At 34.4% G+C, this 18,205-nt stretch overlaps 1 protein-coding gene across 1 annotated transcript; it reads left to right on the top strand.

Annotated features, from left to right (window-relative positions):
* The first annotated feature begins 771 nt into the window (after positions 1 to 771).
* LOC149088735 (acyl-CoA:lysophosphatidylglycerol acyltransferase 1-like) lies at positions 772 to 17,338 on the top strand. The gene is made up of 6 exons (XM_089249486.1): positions 772 to 1,083; positions 4,824 to 5,048; positions 7,882 to 8,096; positions 11,000 to 11,136; positions 12,800 to 12,939; positions 15,825 to 17,338. Exons 2-6 carry the CDS (start codon positions 4,826 to 4,828, stop codon positions 16,241 to 16,243), a joined length of 1,134 nt encoding a protein of 377 aa, XP_089105612.1. The 5' UTR covers positions 772 to 1,083; positions 4,824 to 4,825; the 3' UTR covers positions 16,244 to 17,338.
* The last annotated feature ends 867 nt before the right edge of the window (positions 17,339 to 18,205 follow it).

Raw genomic sequence — 18,205 nt, forward strand, 5'->3', positions numbered from 1 at the left:
CTTCACTCTTGTGTGTTTTATTTCCCTTCCCTTCAAACCGGAGCATGCAGACGACAGAGTAGCTGATGCCAAAGCCATGTACTTTATATAGCCGCCCTGATCTGATGCACCTCGCTAGGAAAACACAAACGCGTAGCGTGATTATGTAACTCGTTTTTGTCGGCGCGAAATAGTCTAATTCGGTTCACGCTGCGCAACAAACCTATTCCTAGGAAAACCCGGCTTTAGAGGAGAACTTATATATTTCTTCTCAATGCATCTGACAGGTTTCTTTTGCACGAAACAACCATTGCCGATTCTGAATTAGTTATGCAGAGCTCACTGCCGAATCAACCATGATGCAAGTCAATAGGTGCTGCCATCTAACTTCAAAGCTAATAATTTGAAGGACAAAATGTGTCTCGTATTTCGATTTGAAAGAACCTGTAACAACTACGCACACTTTTCTTTCAGCACATTTTGTTCACTTTTGGTGTGTTTTTTTTGTGACTCTTTTTCTATTTTTATACTTTGCTTTTAATTTAAGGTTTAAAAAAAAGTTAAAAATCTATTTCCTTTACGAATCACGTTTAAAAAAATAAAGCATTAAATTTTAATAAAATCTAATTTAAAAAAAATAATCAATTTTATATCATTTTTTAAATTTAATTTCAGAAATTTTCAAATTGAAAAAAAAAAAGGTAAATAATCGATTTCTTGTGTTTGTTGTGGTTTGTTTTGCTTTGTCCCCTCTCTTCCACTCCCGCCTTCTTCCACCGTAGCCCTTTGGGAGTATTTTCTTTCTCCAATGTTTTGATGTGATGTGAAATGTCTACCCATTGTGGTCAATCGCTCTTTATCAGGACCGAAGAACCGATATCAGCGGAGTCTCGATTGGGAAATGGGATTGTATCGTACATCATCATCCTAACACCTCGCATGTTATAATCGAAGAGGGGGGGAAAAGGATGAATCGTCTGTTTTAAGGGTGAACCCGTGTTATATAATTTTTCCATGAGCCGTTATTGTAGTAGAATATTCTGAGGAAATCTTTTTAGATTTTAAAGGAGCAACTTTGTGTTGGATCTCGTCAGATAAATATCGGTATGTGCTGTTTTTTTTCTCCCCCCCCCCTAAATGCAATGTTTATGGTGTTATAACATTAATTCATTTTGATGACAGGTGACGTTGGGAAGATCGAGTTACCGGCATCCCCCCCCCCATTTCCTGTGGCATGTTTACGTAATAGCTATGGTTTCAACAATACAATAGCTATTGCATAGTATCGAAGGTGGTGTAGGCAAGTGAAGCAGTATAGAATCCCCCTTGCCTCCCAAGAGGATCTAATATTTGAAATGTTTGTGTAAAAAAAAAATTAATATTTGTAAAATTAAATATTTGTATATTTTTCCAAGTTCTGTTAATTTAAAATGCTTCTTTGAAGGTTAGTAACTCACAATTTTCCTTGAACTGATCCCCCAATCTTCAATCCATCACTGTGGTTTCGCACTCTCCCAAAAAGCGAGGTAGGTCCCATGCACACCCCGCATTTGATCATGTCGCACCACAGTCATTTTCTGCCCACAAGGGCTAGTTAGACTCTGGGACCTACAATTTATTGCTGATTCTGAACGGCCGTCTTGTTATTCATACTCACCGAAAGGTTGTTGCACTAGTTTCTCTGTATGGGACTCCCCGCAGTAGCAATATTTTTTTAGCGTGGTCATGTTTCTGTTGTATTCCTGTGTCATAACAGTTTCTGTCAAAGACGAACCGGGTATCAAACTCACGACACTTCAGTACTTTAGGCGAGTATCTTATCGACCTGGGCTACCACGTCCATGTACACCCCAGCTTAGCAATATAGTCTGATCTTACTTGATGTGTTCATGTTTATATAGGGAGTAGTTTATGATAGCGAAAATAATTAAAGAAAAATTTCATTTGGTTTGCATATTGACAGTTACTAAACCACATGCATCTCATCCACATTTCTCTAGAATTTTCAATGAATTGGTGCAGGGTAGAATGTGTGTGTTCGTGTTGGGAACCTAACGTGAAGTTTGTTTCTGTGCAGTGCTTGTTGTAACACTGCCATGTATTTTTCAGACTATGAATGAAGTGTAATGATTGAATAATCTTATCTTGCAGGCCTGTTGCGCTCTTGCGGTGAGACTTGTTAACGGGGAGGTCAGCTTGCATTCGTGCTTCAAAGTTGATAATCACAGAAAACCAACTTCAGCCGACCACCACTACCAGGTGTACAAGTATGAAATGCGGATTTTTTTAAAAAAAAAAAACACGTTAAATTCGGAAGAATGATAAAAAGTGCTTTATTCAAAGTATGCCCCATTGCTTGTTATGCATTTCCCCCATCTTTCCTGAAATTTGTGAATACCACGCCAGTAAAAATCTTCCCCTTTTGCTGCGAACTATTCATCGAGTTATTTTTTCCCATCTTCGTACGAACCAAAGCGCTGCTCAGAAAGTGCGTGACCCATCAATGCAAACAAGTGGTAATCGGAAGGAGCCAAGTCTGGTGAGTAAGCCGCATAGGGTAGAACTTCCAGCTGAGTGCTTCCAACGTGCCGCAAACCGCTTTTGCCATATGTGATGGAGCATTGCACATTGACCATTGAACATTTTCAAGGAGCATTTCACATTGTCATGGGGCATTGCGATTGGAAACAGCTTGTTGATTAACGCCCAATTGCTCTGCGAGTTGTTTTTGTGTCTGTGTAGTATCATCTTCGTCCAACAATGCTTCCAATTCCACATCTTTTTTTTTGGCTGTTTTCCATGTTCCTTGTCTGCAACATCGAAGTCGCCACTTTTGAAACACCAAAACCATCATTCACATGTATCTTGCAATGGAGCATGTTCACCATAAGCTTCTCGAAGTAATCGGTATGATTCAGCAGCAGTTTTCTTCAAATGAAAACAAAAAAATTAATGCTGTCCGCGAATGCTCTTTGTTCAGTATAACTTTCGACATATTAAACATAACAATACAACACTATGCACCCACTTTTCCAATTTATCACTCGTGCGCATCTGACACTTGTTGATTTTGACACACACAACAAGATGGCGCAGTGTCAAATCTTTATAGCACAAACTGCATTGGTGCACCATCTGTTTTCTGGAATCCGCATTTCATACTTGTACACCTTGTATATTGTAAGCGAGGTTCAATCCCATTTCCTCATGATGTGAATCCAGTGAATGAAACTGCCAAATTCTTTGCTAGATAATAAGGGAAAGAAGGTGGGTCTTTCGTACACCGTCCTGGGAAAAATGCAGGGATTGCAAATTAAACTTTTGCCTGCTGGCAAAAGCTTGTTGAACACAAGTGGGTGCAGGTATGGTTTTCTCCTCTTCTGATTGAGTATCTAGTTGCGACTCTGCCAGTCAATCTAAACTGCAGTGCAAAGGTTTAGTCAGAGAATATGGCTTATGCAGGGATGACTTACTCCATGGGGGAATCAGACCATCATCCTCTTGTGATGAACCATTTGTCACATCCGTTATCTTAATAAGTACACGAAGCAATCCAGCACAATGAAACAAAATCTGAACATATCATGAATTAGATCAGTGTTTCTCAAAGTGAGCAATATTGCTCCCTGAAGGGGTGGTGATGGAAGGGTCCAGGAGATGATAGAAGCTAAGGGTTCACTACAGGATCCTATGAGTTGGCTTGAGTTAGGGGGGGGGGAGATGATGAGAGGAAAAAATTTGAAGTAGAGAGTGATGGAATGAAAAGTTGGAGAAACTATGATTTAGATTAATAAGCACTTATCTGAATTGAGAACAGTCTCTCTCCCCATCCACTGTGGCTCTGTATCGTTACACTCTCAGAAGCTAAGCAAATGCACCTGACCATTACACTATAAAAGATGTGAAAATTTTTCTTTCTTTTAAGCAGCAGTTCTCAAACTTTTTGCACTCGAGGCACCCCTTTCTCTAATCAACGTTTATCCGCGGTATCCCTGCAGGGTCGTCTTAAGAGCATCATGGGCCCCCCAGGCCAAGTGATTTTTCATGGGCTCCACCTGGTTAATTCTAAAAAATTTCAACCAGATCTCATTTTTATGGGGGCCCCCCCCTCTTCTCTTGAGGCCCCCAAGGCACGACCCAAACTACCCATACGTTAAGATGGCACTGCATCCCTGAACCAATCTAACAAAGAATTGCTTGACATAAACTCTTTTGACAACTGTTTATGCTAAGATGAATTCATTAAAGAAAATTCAATTACCTGTGCAAGAATTCAAACCACCATCCCTCCTCGCGAACTGCAGCATGCATTTAGTCACTATTTCGATTTTGGGCACCAAAAAAGACTTGAAAAATAATTGTCTGTGCTAATGATATACACATTAACCTTTTAAGTGGCATAGCAGAAATCACTACAGCCCCTATAAAATGGCATAGCTTTCTTAATTCAGTAGGCTTTCATCTGATTTTCAGCAGGTGCAAAGTAAGGGGTATAGGGAAGAGTGCTAAATTGAGGAATAAACTTTGCAAAATATCTGGACTTATCTCGCCTCCTTAAAGGCTCTTTATTTTAGTATTGATATCTCATCAATGTTGCTTAAAGGGTTAAACAGACACACAAGGTGTTCACTTTATTTGTGTGAACGTAAAAGACTTAAAGGATGAATTATCGACAGAGTATTCAGAAAAAAAAATCCTGATAATTGTTTGTCTTTTTTTCCATATGAGTGTACAAATTAATTTGAATGATTTATGAAAAATTTGATATTTTTTTACACTAAATTCTTCAAGTTATTCAAGTGAAACTAATTGTTTATTCTTTTTATTTCCCATTGTATTTGAAGCCATGGATTACACCCATGTACCAGTCGTTGTCAAAAAGTCCCTGCGTGTCTTGTTCATAGTTGCAACTAACCTGAGCTGCATTCCAACATATTTGATCTGGACTTGGGTGATACTTCTACCATTGCGAATCATAAACCATCCTTTTTATTGGCTTGTTGAAGGCTTTCTTTACAAGTGGTTGTTGGCTATGGTAGCTTCATGGAGCTGGGAAGCCAAGTATTATAGTAAGTAAACTTTGATTTCTTTTTTTTTTCACATTTGATGAAAATATTTACAAAGTAAGTTTCAGTGTAATTCTTTCTTTTTTTTTCAAAATATTTTTACGTTTCGTGTGGATATTCCAAAATAGCAAATAAAATAATGCATATATGAAATGGCATTAAAAAATACAGCCATCGATAATCTGGTTTCTTCAGATTTGCAGCATAGATTTTGAAGTGCGTTTTGAAATTTACCATGTTAGCATGCCTCTGCTCTTTTTTTTTGTACATATTCAGTTGAACTGAAATATTACATTTTTGAAAATTTAACAGTCCACAGATTGCTAGATTTGTGAATGTGAACTTGTAGCAGTCAAATCTTCCGAAAACAAAGTTTCATGTGTAACAAATGTTTTCCATGTCTCTTTGATTTTGTACTGTCCACCTGTAATACTTTGATTGCCTGTAACGAATGAGTCATTTACCGAAACACACCTTTCACAAATTTTTTTTACAAATTTCAGCCGGAAATCATGATAATTTTTGTTTTTCAAATATTTTTTTAAATAAAATCTATAAATCATCTCATCTGAAAATACCTTGTTAAGACATTAGCATAATTTTGGCTTTGTAAAACTAGTCATGTGTCTGTTGGAGTTTCTGACATATTATAGAAATCCTCCTTGAGTTTTCGATTTTTTCAAAAGACTCTACTTAAAAGTCTTGCTACGGAGTATAAATAAAGCTTTCTTTCTCCCACCTTCTGAGAATCTGAACATAGAAACACGCTTAGCATACATTTCCCATTTGGTATTTAGACTCAAATGTTGGTTATATAATACTGTTATCATTAATGAGATAACTTTTAGAATGTCTAAAGGCAAAATGTTGTAGTACATTGCTTGAAAAAATTGAATCTCTGCAGTTAGTTGAGTTGACATAATGTAAAGTAGCTTTCAGAAGTTCTATATCAGAGGTGCACACCCTTCAGCCCACAATTTTTTTTTTTTTATCTGCAAACACAAACCACGTATAGAAAGGACAAGACTTAAACACATAATAATTATTTTGGGCCCCAAGGGACACGACGTCCTTCCAGGCAGCCCTATGGATTAAATGTTTATATTTTGCCGCCGTTTCCCAAGAAGTTAATACATGTCTATTTTTTGTACCATGACATCATGAAAAAATGTCTGTCTGATTTGTTTTAGCTGCAACTAAAATTATCCGAATATTTCCCATTCATGTCATTATTTATATTGTATTCTATGAAAGTAGTCTTAAAATATATTTCCATAATTTTGTACACTTTTTGCATACATAAAAGCATCGTATTTATTGCTACGATTATGAGCTGTCGACTGAAATAAATTCATTATTTTTAGAGCAGTGAGCGAGAAACATTTTTAAAAAAGGTGTTTATTTGTTTTTGCAACTTCAAATTCATGTTTGATTCTTGAAGTAAGCTGTTTCTATAAAATAAAGCATTCACACCACACAATAGGTACACTAGTTTGTGGTGTGTGAGCAGTAGCCAAATCACATTTCTGGCCTACTGATTAAAACTGTTATGCATTCTTGTAGTAGGCCGTATGCTATGGCTACAAATTATGTTTGATTTCAATTAAACATATCCTTGTATAGATCATAGCTTGACCAAACCGAGATATAAGGTTGACTAGAAAATTAGCATTGGCACCTAAAATTGTATGTTTGATGAATAAATTGAAATCTTAGGATGACTAATTTTGTAAAATCGTGTCAGTTGTCTAACAACACGGAAAGGGATCACTGAACCATAGACAACCGAAAAAAACATAATTTTTGACCGTATTTAAAGAATATATATATATATATATGCTTTTGGCTTTCCTGGGAAATTTGTGAAATAAAATAAAAAATATATGTGTGTGTGTGTAAAATAACTCCTGGTATAGATATAAAAATGTTCAGGTCCAACTATGACAATAATGTAAATAATAATGACTGAAAACTGTTATTGGTTACTACTTTTGCTGCAACACTATGGGTATCTTTTGAGCTGTACCAAAAAATTAGCAATTGACTGAGACATTTTAATGTAACATGAAAGTTTCATGAACCTTCATTGTAATTTTTTGCAGAAAATAAAATTTTACTTTCTGAGCAGCTGTCTAATTTCCTTTCTTTGAGATGTAAATATCTAAATTTTTATTTTTAAGATACTTAAATATTTTTAAAGGATGTTTGATGAATAAATTGAAATCTTAGGATGACTAATTTTGTAAAATCGTGTCAGTTGTCTAACAACACGGAAAGGGATCACTGAACCATAGACAACCGAAAAAAACATAATTTTTGACCGTATTTAAAGAATATATATATATATATGCTTTTGGCTTTCCTGGGAAATTTGTGAAATAAAATAAAAAATATATGTGTGTGTGTGTAAAATAACTCCTGGTATAGATATAAAAATGTTCAGGTCCAACTATGACAATAATGTAAATAATAATGACTGAAAACTGTTATTGGTTACTACTTTTGCTGCAACACTATGGGTATCTTTTGAGCTGTACCAAAAAATTAGCAATTGACTGAGACATTTTAATGTAACATGAAAGTTTCATGAACCTTCATTGTAATTTTTTGCAGAAAATAAAATTTTACTTTCTGAGCAGCTGTCTAATTTCATTTCTTTGAGATGTAAATATCTAAATTTTTATTTTTAAGATACTTAAATATTTTTAAAGGATAGCTATGAATTTCTTATGAGATCAAATCACAAAAATTGCAAATGATTTAAATTGCGTTTAAATTAGTTTAACTAGTTAATATATGAACCATGTCTTTCTAAAAAAAAAACTTTTTTTTAAAGTCAAAGAGGTTGGTGAAGATATTACAGAATGCCTTGATCAAAGATGCCTCTTGATAGTCAATCATCAATCAACTGCCGATGTTCCAATGCTCATGGCAGCATTCCAAGAGAAAAGCAGTCTTCTTGAATCTGTGATGTGGGTTATGGACCGTATGTTTCGGTACACAAACTTTGGACTTGTTTCTGTAACTCATGGCGATTATTTTATTACTCAGGTATATCAAATATTTTAATCTTTTATGCTTTGATAAACTGTAATATGTATTTGTCTGGAAAGTTTTCTAGTATGTCCAATGCACATTACCTCTGTTCACATGTAAATGCTATTTCAGCACTTGCTGAATTCACTTGTGAAAATGTATGGTATACTTCAGGTTCAGGATTAATGTGTTTATAATTTATATACACACACACACACACACACACACGCATGTTTTTTTGTTGCATTTAATAAATGATAAAACCTGAAACTTTTTCTTACCTCAAGTTCAGAATTTGAAATGTGTATTCAAATTAGATGCTAAGTATCCATGAAAACAAAACCAAGTTCTTTTCACTACAAGCTTTGCAGAAGCTCAGAAGATCTTTATGTCAGCCTTTTTTGAAACAAAAAAGGCTTTGGGACCATCGTGTAAATTACAATTCAGTTTAAAAGTTTTCTGGTTTTTTTGGCTGACGTGAAGTATAATTTTTGTCTTTCGTCATTTCATTTGCATGAGTGGCGAAGATTTTTAAGAATTACGTAACGGTGGGCAAAAGGCTACTACTTACGCCTTCTCCCTGCTTGAGTCACGCTGCCTTGTAAGGATTTTTCTGTTGAGCCAGATTTTCCCATTGGCCGAAGTTGTTCCTAAGGGTCTGGATAATGCTTGGGTTTCAATCTCATCATTTTTAAAATGAGAAACCAAGCAATGTTGATTTTCACCCTCTCTTCCTTTCTGTTGAAGCAGTTCTTGTGCTTTTGAATCTTGATTGCTTCTCTAAAAATACGTAGAAAATATCTCATGTTAGATAGCACTTGGGTGTTCGCGAAGAGGATTTTGTGATCCTTGATCAGGGCATGCTCTGCTATGGCTGACTTGTCAACCTGACCCAGTCTACAATTTTGTTTGCGCTCGACTCTAATCTTGTTGATAACAATCTTTTTGTAGTGTCTATGTACACTTCTCCATAACCACACGGGATACGGTAACCCCCCAGCTGTTTTTAGTCCATCCCGTTGATCTTTGGCCGACCTGAGGCATTTGCTTAGCGTTTTGGTTGGCTTGAAGATGGTCTTCATGCAAAATTTTCTGAAGTGTCATCCAATTCTGTCCGTAACTCCGGAAATGTAAGGGAGAAACGCTTTTCCAGTCGCTGGTTCTTCTACTTTCCGTGAGGCATTTTTTGGATGTATGACCCTCATTACATCCCCCATAAAGTATCCATTGGCCTGGAAGGTCCTAATCAGGTGTAATATTTCTTCATCAAAATTTTCTGGCTCACAGATTCTTCTTGCCCTTTCCACCAGAGCTTTGATCATACCTTGCTTCCAGGCAGGATGAAGATTAGACTCCCGGTGCAGGTATCTGTCAGTGTGCGTCTTTTTACGGTATACTGTACAGCCCAGTCTATTACATTTCCTCATGACCAGAACATCTAGAAATAGAAGGGTCCCCTCTTCTTTCTCCATTGTGAATTTGATGTTATGATGTATAGTGTTCAGATGAACTAGGGACTCTTCAAGTTTTTCCTCTCCATGACCCCATATAACAAATGTGTCGTCCACATATGGAAACCAGGTTGATGACTGGTATTGTGCTGTCGCCAAAGCTCAGGCCTTGAATCTTTCCATATAGAAGTTAGCCACGACCGGGCTGATTGGGCTGCCCATCGCCACCCTTTCAGTATGTTCATAATATTCACCATTCCAACTGAAATATGTAGTTGTGACATTCCAACTGAAATATGTAGTTGTGACATTCCAACTGAAATATGTAGTTGTGACATTCCAACTGAAATATGTAGTTGTGACATTCCAACTGAAATATGTAGTTGTGACATTCCAACTGAAATATGTAGTTGTGACATTCCAACTGAAATATGTAGTTGTGACATTCCAACTGAAATATGTAGTTGTGACATTCCAACTGAAATATGTAGTTGTGACATTCCAACTGAAATATGTAGTGTAAACTTCATCAGGGACTCGAAACATTTTATTGAAAAGATTAGTGATATAGTGCTTCAGCCCAACCAAATATTTGTCAGTTTTGACGTCACATCACTCCTCACAAATGTACCACTAAGAGATGTCATAGATCAGATCAGCCAACTGTTCACAAAAATATTGTGGACCGTCTCCACGCTTGTCTCACAACGTCAATACAGTAAAACTTTGATTAACCATCATCATCCGGACCAGAGTTGTGACAGATAACAGAAATATCTTAATACATATGTACAACGACTTGATTTCGCTGCGGGCTTGAGACGAAAATAAAAATAAAATCCTTTAAAGGTGAATAATACATACATATTGCATTTAATTTTACAAAACGATCAATATAAACTTCTATAAAAGGTCAGTCCAGACAGTTGTGAGGTTGAAAATAGCGTCCTTTACATTGTATCTCTTACAAAATTCTTTGGACAATCATGGTATCATCAGATGAAAGCAAGCCTTCGATAAAAGATTTTCTGTAACATTGCTTCATATTTTCCAATTATGCCCTGGTCCATAGGCTGTATAAGTGGAGTTGTATTCACTGGGAGAAAGAGGCATGTTATTTTGCCATCATCACTTTTGAGTTCACAAGAGGAGTGTGTCAGGGCATTGTTTATTAACAGCAGTGCTTCCTTCGGCAATCGCTTTTCTGCCATATGAGCTCTAATTTGAGACACAAAAACTTTGTGGAACCATTCTGGAAAAATTATTAGGTCCATCCAAGCACTTTTTTGGGCATAATAGTTCACAGGCAAAATGCTTTCATATTTAAATTTTCAAAAGCACATTTTTGGATTTGCCAATTATAAGCAGGGTAATCTCTTTGTTTTTCTTCAAGCAAGCTTAATAATAATTGAAAAAATTAAAGCAATGTGATGATGCTTCATACGTAAATAGTTTTTCTTTTTCCAGGGCAAAGATGTGAGAGAACAGCAAAAAATGAAGTTAACTAATCACTTGCTCAATAATTATTTAGTTCGCAACAGAAGTTGGATAATTTTATTCCCAGAAGGTGGATTTTTATCAAAACGAAAGGAAACAAGTACAAAGTAAGAGTTGGTTTTCATCATTCATCTTCTGTTTTATTGATATCTACTAAAAAATTCCTGTCAAAAATATTCTATACATAATATATGTTATCTTGCACCCTATAGTTTCTTGTAGTCATAAAGTATGATGTTTGTTCTCACTTGAGAAGTTTGTTTTTATCAAGTTTTTGTAGTTTAAAAAGTTTTTGGGCTTTTAGTTCTGCTGAAACATGTGGTAAAACAACAATCGAGAACATGTATGAGAGCAAAAAGAGAGAGATGCTTTGCTACCTTGATTGATGACCAAAACAAATTTCTAACAAACTTCATCTCTTAGTCAAACTTCTCTATGTAGTCAGATTTTTCCATCCTCACAATTCCAATATCTTTAACTCACCCTAATGCTAATAATGTGTGAATTTTTATTGTGTGTATAAAATGTTTCCAGCATATAAATTCTTTAATAAATGGAAAGGAGTTTATGGCCCAGGGGCCCACAAAAAGTTAAGAATATAAGTTTTATTGTATGGCCCTGTGATGCTGATTGCCCTGAATAGAATGCACTGTATTTGAAACCATAAATATATATTGGTTAAAAGACTGAACGAATCTAAAAAAATTTACATGTCTAACTTGAAATAATACATGCCTTAATTAGTATTTTTTATGTCAGCGTTCGCCGCATATGGTTGAAAAAAATACATTCCCAATCACAAAAGCTGACACAAGCTCTTTGAATGGGGGGGGGGGGGGGTATCACAGAAGATGTGAAAGTGTATCTCTTCACAGAGTTTTATAAGAATTAATCTCACACATATTTTCGTTACTGTATTTTGATTTTGTTATCACCACTTTTGTTTCAGTTATGCATCAAAATGTGTTTCTTTTCCACCACAATTGCATTTTCATACAATTTAGCATTAAAATGTACAATATTTATTTAACCTTTGATGCAAAGAAATTATCTTACCAACTATATCCAACAAATTCATGATTTATAATTTCTTGCTAGCATTCTATGAACATAATAAAATATAAATTGATATATATATATATATATATAATTTTCAGGTAATTTTTCTATCACTTCTTATCTTAAACTTTTCTAAGTTACTTCTCTAATCCTGAACTTTTGGCTTATTTTCAATGTTTCAAATCAGATTATCGTTTTACTTTTAAGACTATTATCATCACAGAAGTTAGAAAAAAATCATATTGTTTAAAATTGCTTGATATAATATTAAACTTAACTGATTTAAATTGGCAGTTAAACAAAAACATGATTTAAATCAACTTATCCTGATTGTAGTTTTCTCATCTGATTTTGTAGACTTCTGTGAACTGATTTATACTGAGAGAGATTGAAATTCATATCAGAGAAACAGTGATTAAAAACAGCCATACAGTTACATTTTGTTCATGTCAAAAATATAAAACAAATGCATCAGCAACTGATGTATTACAACTGTTGGAAAGATGATATTTCTAAAAGAAATATTGAAAAAATAAATTGAGTGTTATGTGGCTGTACATTTTGTAAATCTTTGAGAGATGTGTGCTTTATGATAACTAATTCCTACCTAGACACAAATTTAATAAAACTAATTTGGCTGTGGACATTAATACATTATCAATTATGCATGTCTGATTCTGTAGTTGATTAGGTTTTTTTTTTTGTTTCCAGTTATGCAAGGAAAAACAATTTTCCTATACTTGAGCGAGTTACATTGCCCAGGGTAGGTGCTATGCATGTTATTCTTAACACTCTCCATCCAAGAACAATAAGGAATCTTTTATCACATGATTGTCATCCACTTTTGAAAGGTACTTGATTTCAAAAAAATTATTGTGATTTTTTTCAATTCCTTGAATTATTTATCAATTTTTTACCTATTTGTCAAACTGAGTGTAAATCAGTTGGATCAAACACACATATGCAGTAGACTCTCGGTAACTTGACACCCCAAAAGTATTGACAAACATGTCGACTTAAGCGAATGTCGAGTTAGCAGGGTTTCACTCTAAATTTTTGTCCGATCGCTTTTGTATACGTAATTATTCACATTCAAACAATTCCATTAAATAAAATGCTAATTCTCATTAATTTTGATTCAGAGTTGTTTCATAATAAAATCGAAACACATAAAAAAAATTACCTCATGAAAAATAATCAAGTATATTATTGGATATGAGCAGTGCAGTTATCCAAAATAAATAAAATGAAGATAAAATTAAAAGAGTTTTAATATTTTTAAAAGCACTGATTTTTTTTGATTTTTTAGTAACTAATGGTTTCAATTTTTCCGATCCGTCAGAGAGTTTGCTGCCAAGAGAACTGTCAAACGATCTTTGTGTTTTTTACATCCTTCACATTTTTCTCCTTTGAAGGCAGGATTTTGATTAGACAAAAACAGAAAAAATAAACCTTTCTCATCACGATTAAACACATCTGCATCTTTATACTCTTCTATCATTGGTTTGAGAATACCATTCTTAATATTTTCAACAGTTTCTTGAGATGCAGATGCGCTCTCTCCACAAAATGTTAAACATTGAAACAAATGCATCAGCAACTGATGTATTACAACTGTTAGAAAGATGATATTTCTAAAAGAAATATTGAAAAAATAAATTGAGTGTTATGTGGCTGTACATTTTGTAAATCTTTGAGAGATGTGTGCTTTATGATAACTAATTTTTAATACTAACTTTCCTAAAAACAATCCCATGGCATTCTTTGAATCGGGTCAACCATCCACTGCTTGCAGTGAAATCACCTTGATTGAGACTTTTTGCAAAATTTTTTGCTTTCTCTTGAATTATTGGTCCTGATAATGGGATTGAGTGAGATCTAACGGATTTGAACCACAAAAGAGTTGCTTATTCTATATCACCGAAGTCTGATTTTTTCTCGATTCATAAGAAGATTCAAATGCTGACAAAATTTTTTCCTTATTTTTCCAAATGTTGAAATGTGTTCCATGCAACTCTATATTCTTTGGTGAGTTCACTCCGAGTTTCTCCCTAATTCTAGTTTTTTTTCAAAATTTCAACCTTTAATTTAAAGTTAAAGTATGAAGTTCGTGTGAAGCCATTGTATTCATGGCCGTCGATACTCATGATGAAAACCAAATGATATATTCAGCGTCCAACCACAGGCTTTAGCTCTTTTTCTTTTACTCCTTTTCCACGAAATCATTCCAAGAACACAACTTTCTAAAACCGAGTTCCGCCAAAGACATTCTCTCCAACTCCATATCGAAACTCTCAATAGATGAGATCGTATGTTGTTGACAATATCCACACTTTCTTTGACCATGAAAAGATTGAAAGACCCGTCCTATAAACGCCACTAAAATGATAAGCCAGTCAAGAGGTTTCAAACATTCATTCTTCACAAGCACCCCCCCCCCCCCCTGCCCCACCCCAATGCATAAATGGGACCCATCATAGAGAATTAAGAAACAAACGATTTCGAAATACCCATAAACAATGCCAAAAAATTCTTATAACTGGTAACACATGGGCAATTGTATAAAACCAGTCGTGGTAAAGGGACAAAAATCGTGGTCCACTTAAGCGGAGTTGAGCCAAACATATGTGGACTTAAAGAGTTTCCCCCACATTGAAATTATTATTGTGCCAACTACAAACACACAAGGAAATAATATATGTCGAGTTATTCATGTGTCGAGTTATTGAGATTCCACTGTATACAGAAAAAATTGTTCAGCTTACCGTATTTTAACATGTATAAGGAACCCCTGATTTTTTGGGCTTAAAAGTTTTGAAAAAGTTTTCAATAAAGATATTTATTTTAAGATATAAAAAGGTATTTTTTATTCATCATAAAACTATTAAATTCTTCATCATCCTTATCTGATGTGTCACAATCAGCTACATCAACTAGTTCATTACAACATCCGAGTCACTCTCATCTAAAATTGCGTCATCCTCAGTACTATCCAATGTTTTTCAGAATGGCCCAAGCCTTCTTCGACCTTCAGCTTATATCTCTTCATCGAGACAGAGCAGGCAGGCCATGATTTGGTTAGAAGGTGGAGTACCATCCATGTTGTTGCTTACTATCCGTGTGTAAGAAACCCTCCCTATTTTTGAGACATAATTTTTGTCAAAAAGAGGTTCCTCATACATGTTAAAATACAGTAGTTCTTGTTCAATCTTGTCAGTGAATATTTTGGCCTTTTCTTTTTTATAAATTTAGCTTTTTTCCGCATACCATAGCTGGCTGGAATTTTCTCCCCTCCACTGTCGTTGATTCACCCACACCATTTATATTTTCGAAAAATGTGAAACATTTTTTCTGTCACCATCAACCGCATTCTCATGTATAGGCCTTGGCCAATATTATTGTATAAATAAAGTCAGCAATAATGGCATTTTATATGTATTATAACTTGCTTAGAATGAAGCAGGTTAATACAAGATCATGGCTAATAGACACATTTTTAAAACTATGTTTTGTTGTTTATTTAATTGCTTTATAAGTTTTACTTTTATTAGCAAAGTTTTGGAATTAAATGCAAGTAAATTTTGTGCATGAAATTTAACATGCCAAAAGAAAAATCCAAAACCAGTAAATTTTTAAATTTTTTTTCTCTTTTAGTCTTTATTTTAATCTGTCATGCTATCTGGCAGTAAATGTTTTTTTTCACCCTTTTCAAAATAAAACTTCATTAATTTTTCAGGTCGTGAAGATAAGATCGAACCTCTAAAATGGGTCATAGATGTCACTATTGGCTATCCAGATGGCAATAAACCATTAGATCTACTTACTATATGCACTGCTTCCCGTCCACCATGCATAACGCACATCCATTACCGTTGCTATCCTGTTGATAATGTGCCGTCAGAAGATATGGACTCGTTAAGAGATTGGGTTTATAAACGTTGGTCCGAAAAAGAGGAACTCCTTAATGAATATTACAGCACAGGGGTTTTCCCTCAGCTGCCAAGTAGTCAATGCAAAGACAATAACCACAGACCCGCAAGAACTCATCCTGTTAAGATGAACAGCGTGTGGCTAGGTTTTATTCACATATTTTTCTTGACTTCATCATACTTTCATTACTACCTGCTTCGCAGACTGTGGTCTTATACGTTATGAAGAAACTTGGTGAATGATATGGCCTTTGTTTCAAGAGTTGGCATTTTTGTTGTATGCCACTTTGATATTTTGTATACGTTGAAAAATATGAAAATGTACTTGTAAAATAATACGATAGTGTTTTCACTAAATTTTCTTTTTCTTCCAAAGCTGCCTGTAAAATTAACAACCGAGTTGTGATACGGTCACAAATCTTACTGAAAATTTATCATTTTGGAAATCTTTTATTAGACGGAGTGTGTGAAAATGTGAATTCTGTTTGTGTGTTAGGTTTTTGTAAATCTTGAATTCACAGTTTGATATCTTTGCCAGAGAATGGCTTTATTTTTATGATTTTTTTTCATTTGATTTTAATTGCTTTTCTTTTTTATTATGATTTAGTTAGAAAGGTCATAATTTCTTGTCTTATTTATCGTAGTATTTAAATGAAAATACCATTTTCACAGTTTAGAGGATGATGATTAAGGGTTTTTATTATTTGTATTAATAGCATAACAAACAAGCATGTAAAGACTGCTTGTTTATGTAATAATTCATGGTACTCGAAAGGATTACTAGATATACGTACCCCATAATCCTCAAATTCATTCTTTTTCAGAAGTAACTACTTAATTATAATGATTGATTGTCTCTCTCTCTCTCTCTTGAGCAATAGTTTTCAACCTTTACATATGCTATGGGTACATGTGTAATTTTTTATTTGGGCAGTGCTCACAAATGTCCAAATTTATTGTCAAAAATGGCCAACATAGCTGTTACTATTGTTGCATAGCAACTTTTTTTAGTAGTTCTCATGTGCCATGGATAAGCCTGGTGGGCAACTCATGGTTGGAGGACTATTTCTCAGAGATTTATAAGTTTTTTTTATTATTAAAATCTTATTTTATTCATGTTAAAATAATTTTTCATACAATTCGTAGCATTGATTTTCACATCTCATTTTGTTGTGTATAATAGTGTTTTCCTACCTTTTACTAAGTCCTTTCAGTCCTTATCTATCTTTGATTCTAGGAAATCTTATGAAAAGCAAAAATAATGTTTTTGTTTTTAAGTTTTCTTTTGCAAAACTTGATATTAAATCTGTATAATACATATACATACTTGCTTCCATTTCTACTGTTACTTACAGAATTCAGAAAGAGATTTGTTCTCTGTGTAAACTGAGGTTCATATGAAAGTATATTTTAGACATGGGGAGAGGAGGTATTTCTTCTGCACAATATATATAGCATTCGATCTGAAGCCACGCGTAGTAATTCTCACGGAACTAATCAAGTCTGAAATTGAGGACTACTGGGACGTGGAGTCTGAATTTTAAATTTTATCAAACTTATTATTTCATTTAACTGATGGAAATAATCAAGCAATATTTTCTTCTAGCACCACTCCAAATTCATTTTTTTGTATGAGTTGTGTGTGAAAATTTTTAAATACCAATTTTAAGATTGTTTAAAAAAACCATGCTATAAGCCTCTTTTGCAAAAAAGACCTTTTAGAATTTTTTTTTTCAAATTACCAAAGTTAAATACGTAAAAATAAAATAAATATTACTGTATATGGATGCAAGTGTCCAAAACTCTTTTAAATGGTGAAAGAAAAACCTCACAGTAAATATTTGATTTCCAGATACTGATTTCAACTACATAGAGCGGTAAAAACAATCCTTTTGATATTAATACAATAAAGAAAAAACCGATAATAAAGTAAATTACAAGGAAAAGCCATGAATGAGCCAAGGAAAGCCATCTTGTGTGAACACACAACGGGTGCCATCTTCTGAGGACATGCATAGTCCCTGCTGGATTTAACAAACTGGCATGTTTTTAGAGGTCCCAAACAATATGCTGTTTCTTTGAACGTGTATCCCCATGTGCAAACTTCAGATTTTAAAAAATTGTTCAGTTTTGAAAAACATGTTCACACTATCACGTTGACCAGGGGGTTTGGTTAGCAAATTTCAAT

This window comes from Pholcus phalangioides, unplaced genomic scaffold (assembly GCF_987345545.1).
Source record: "Pholcus phalangioides strain wild (caught in Gottingen) unplaced genomic scaffold, Ppha-v1.0 ptg000003l_1, whole genome shotgun sequence".
Classification (NCBI taxonomy): Eukaryota; Metazoa; Arthropoda; class Arachnida; order Araneae; family Pholcidae; genus Pholcus; species Pholcus phalangioides.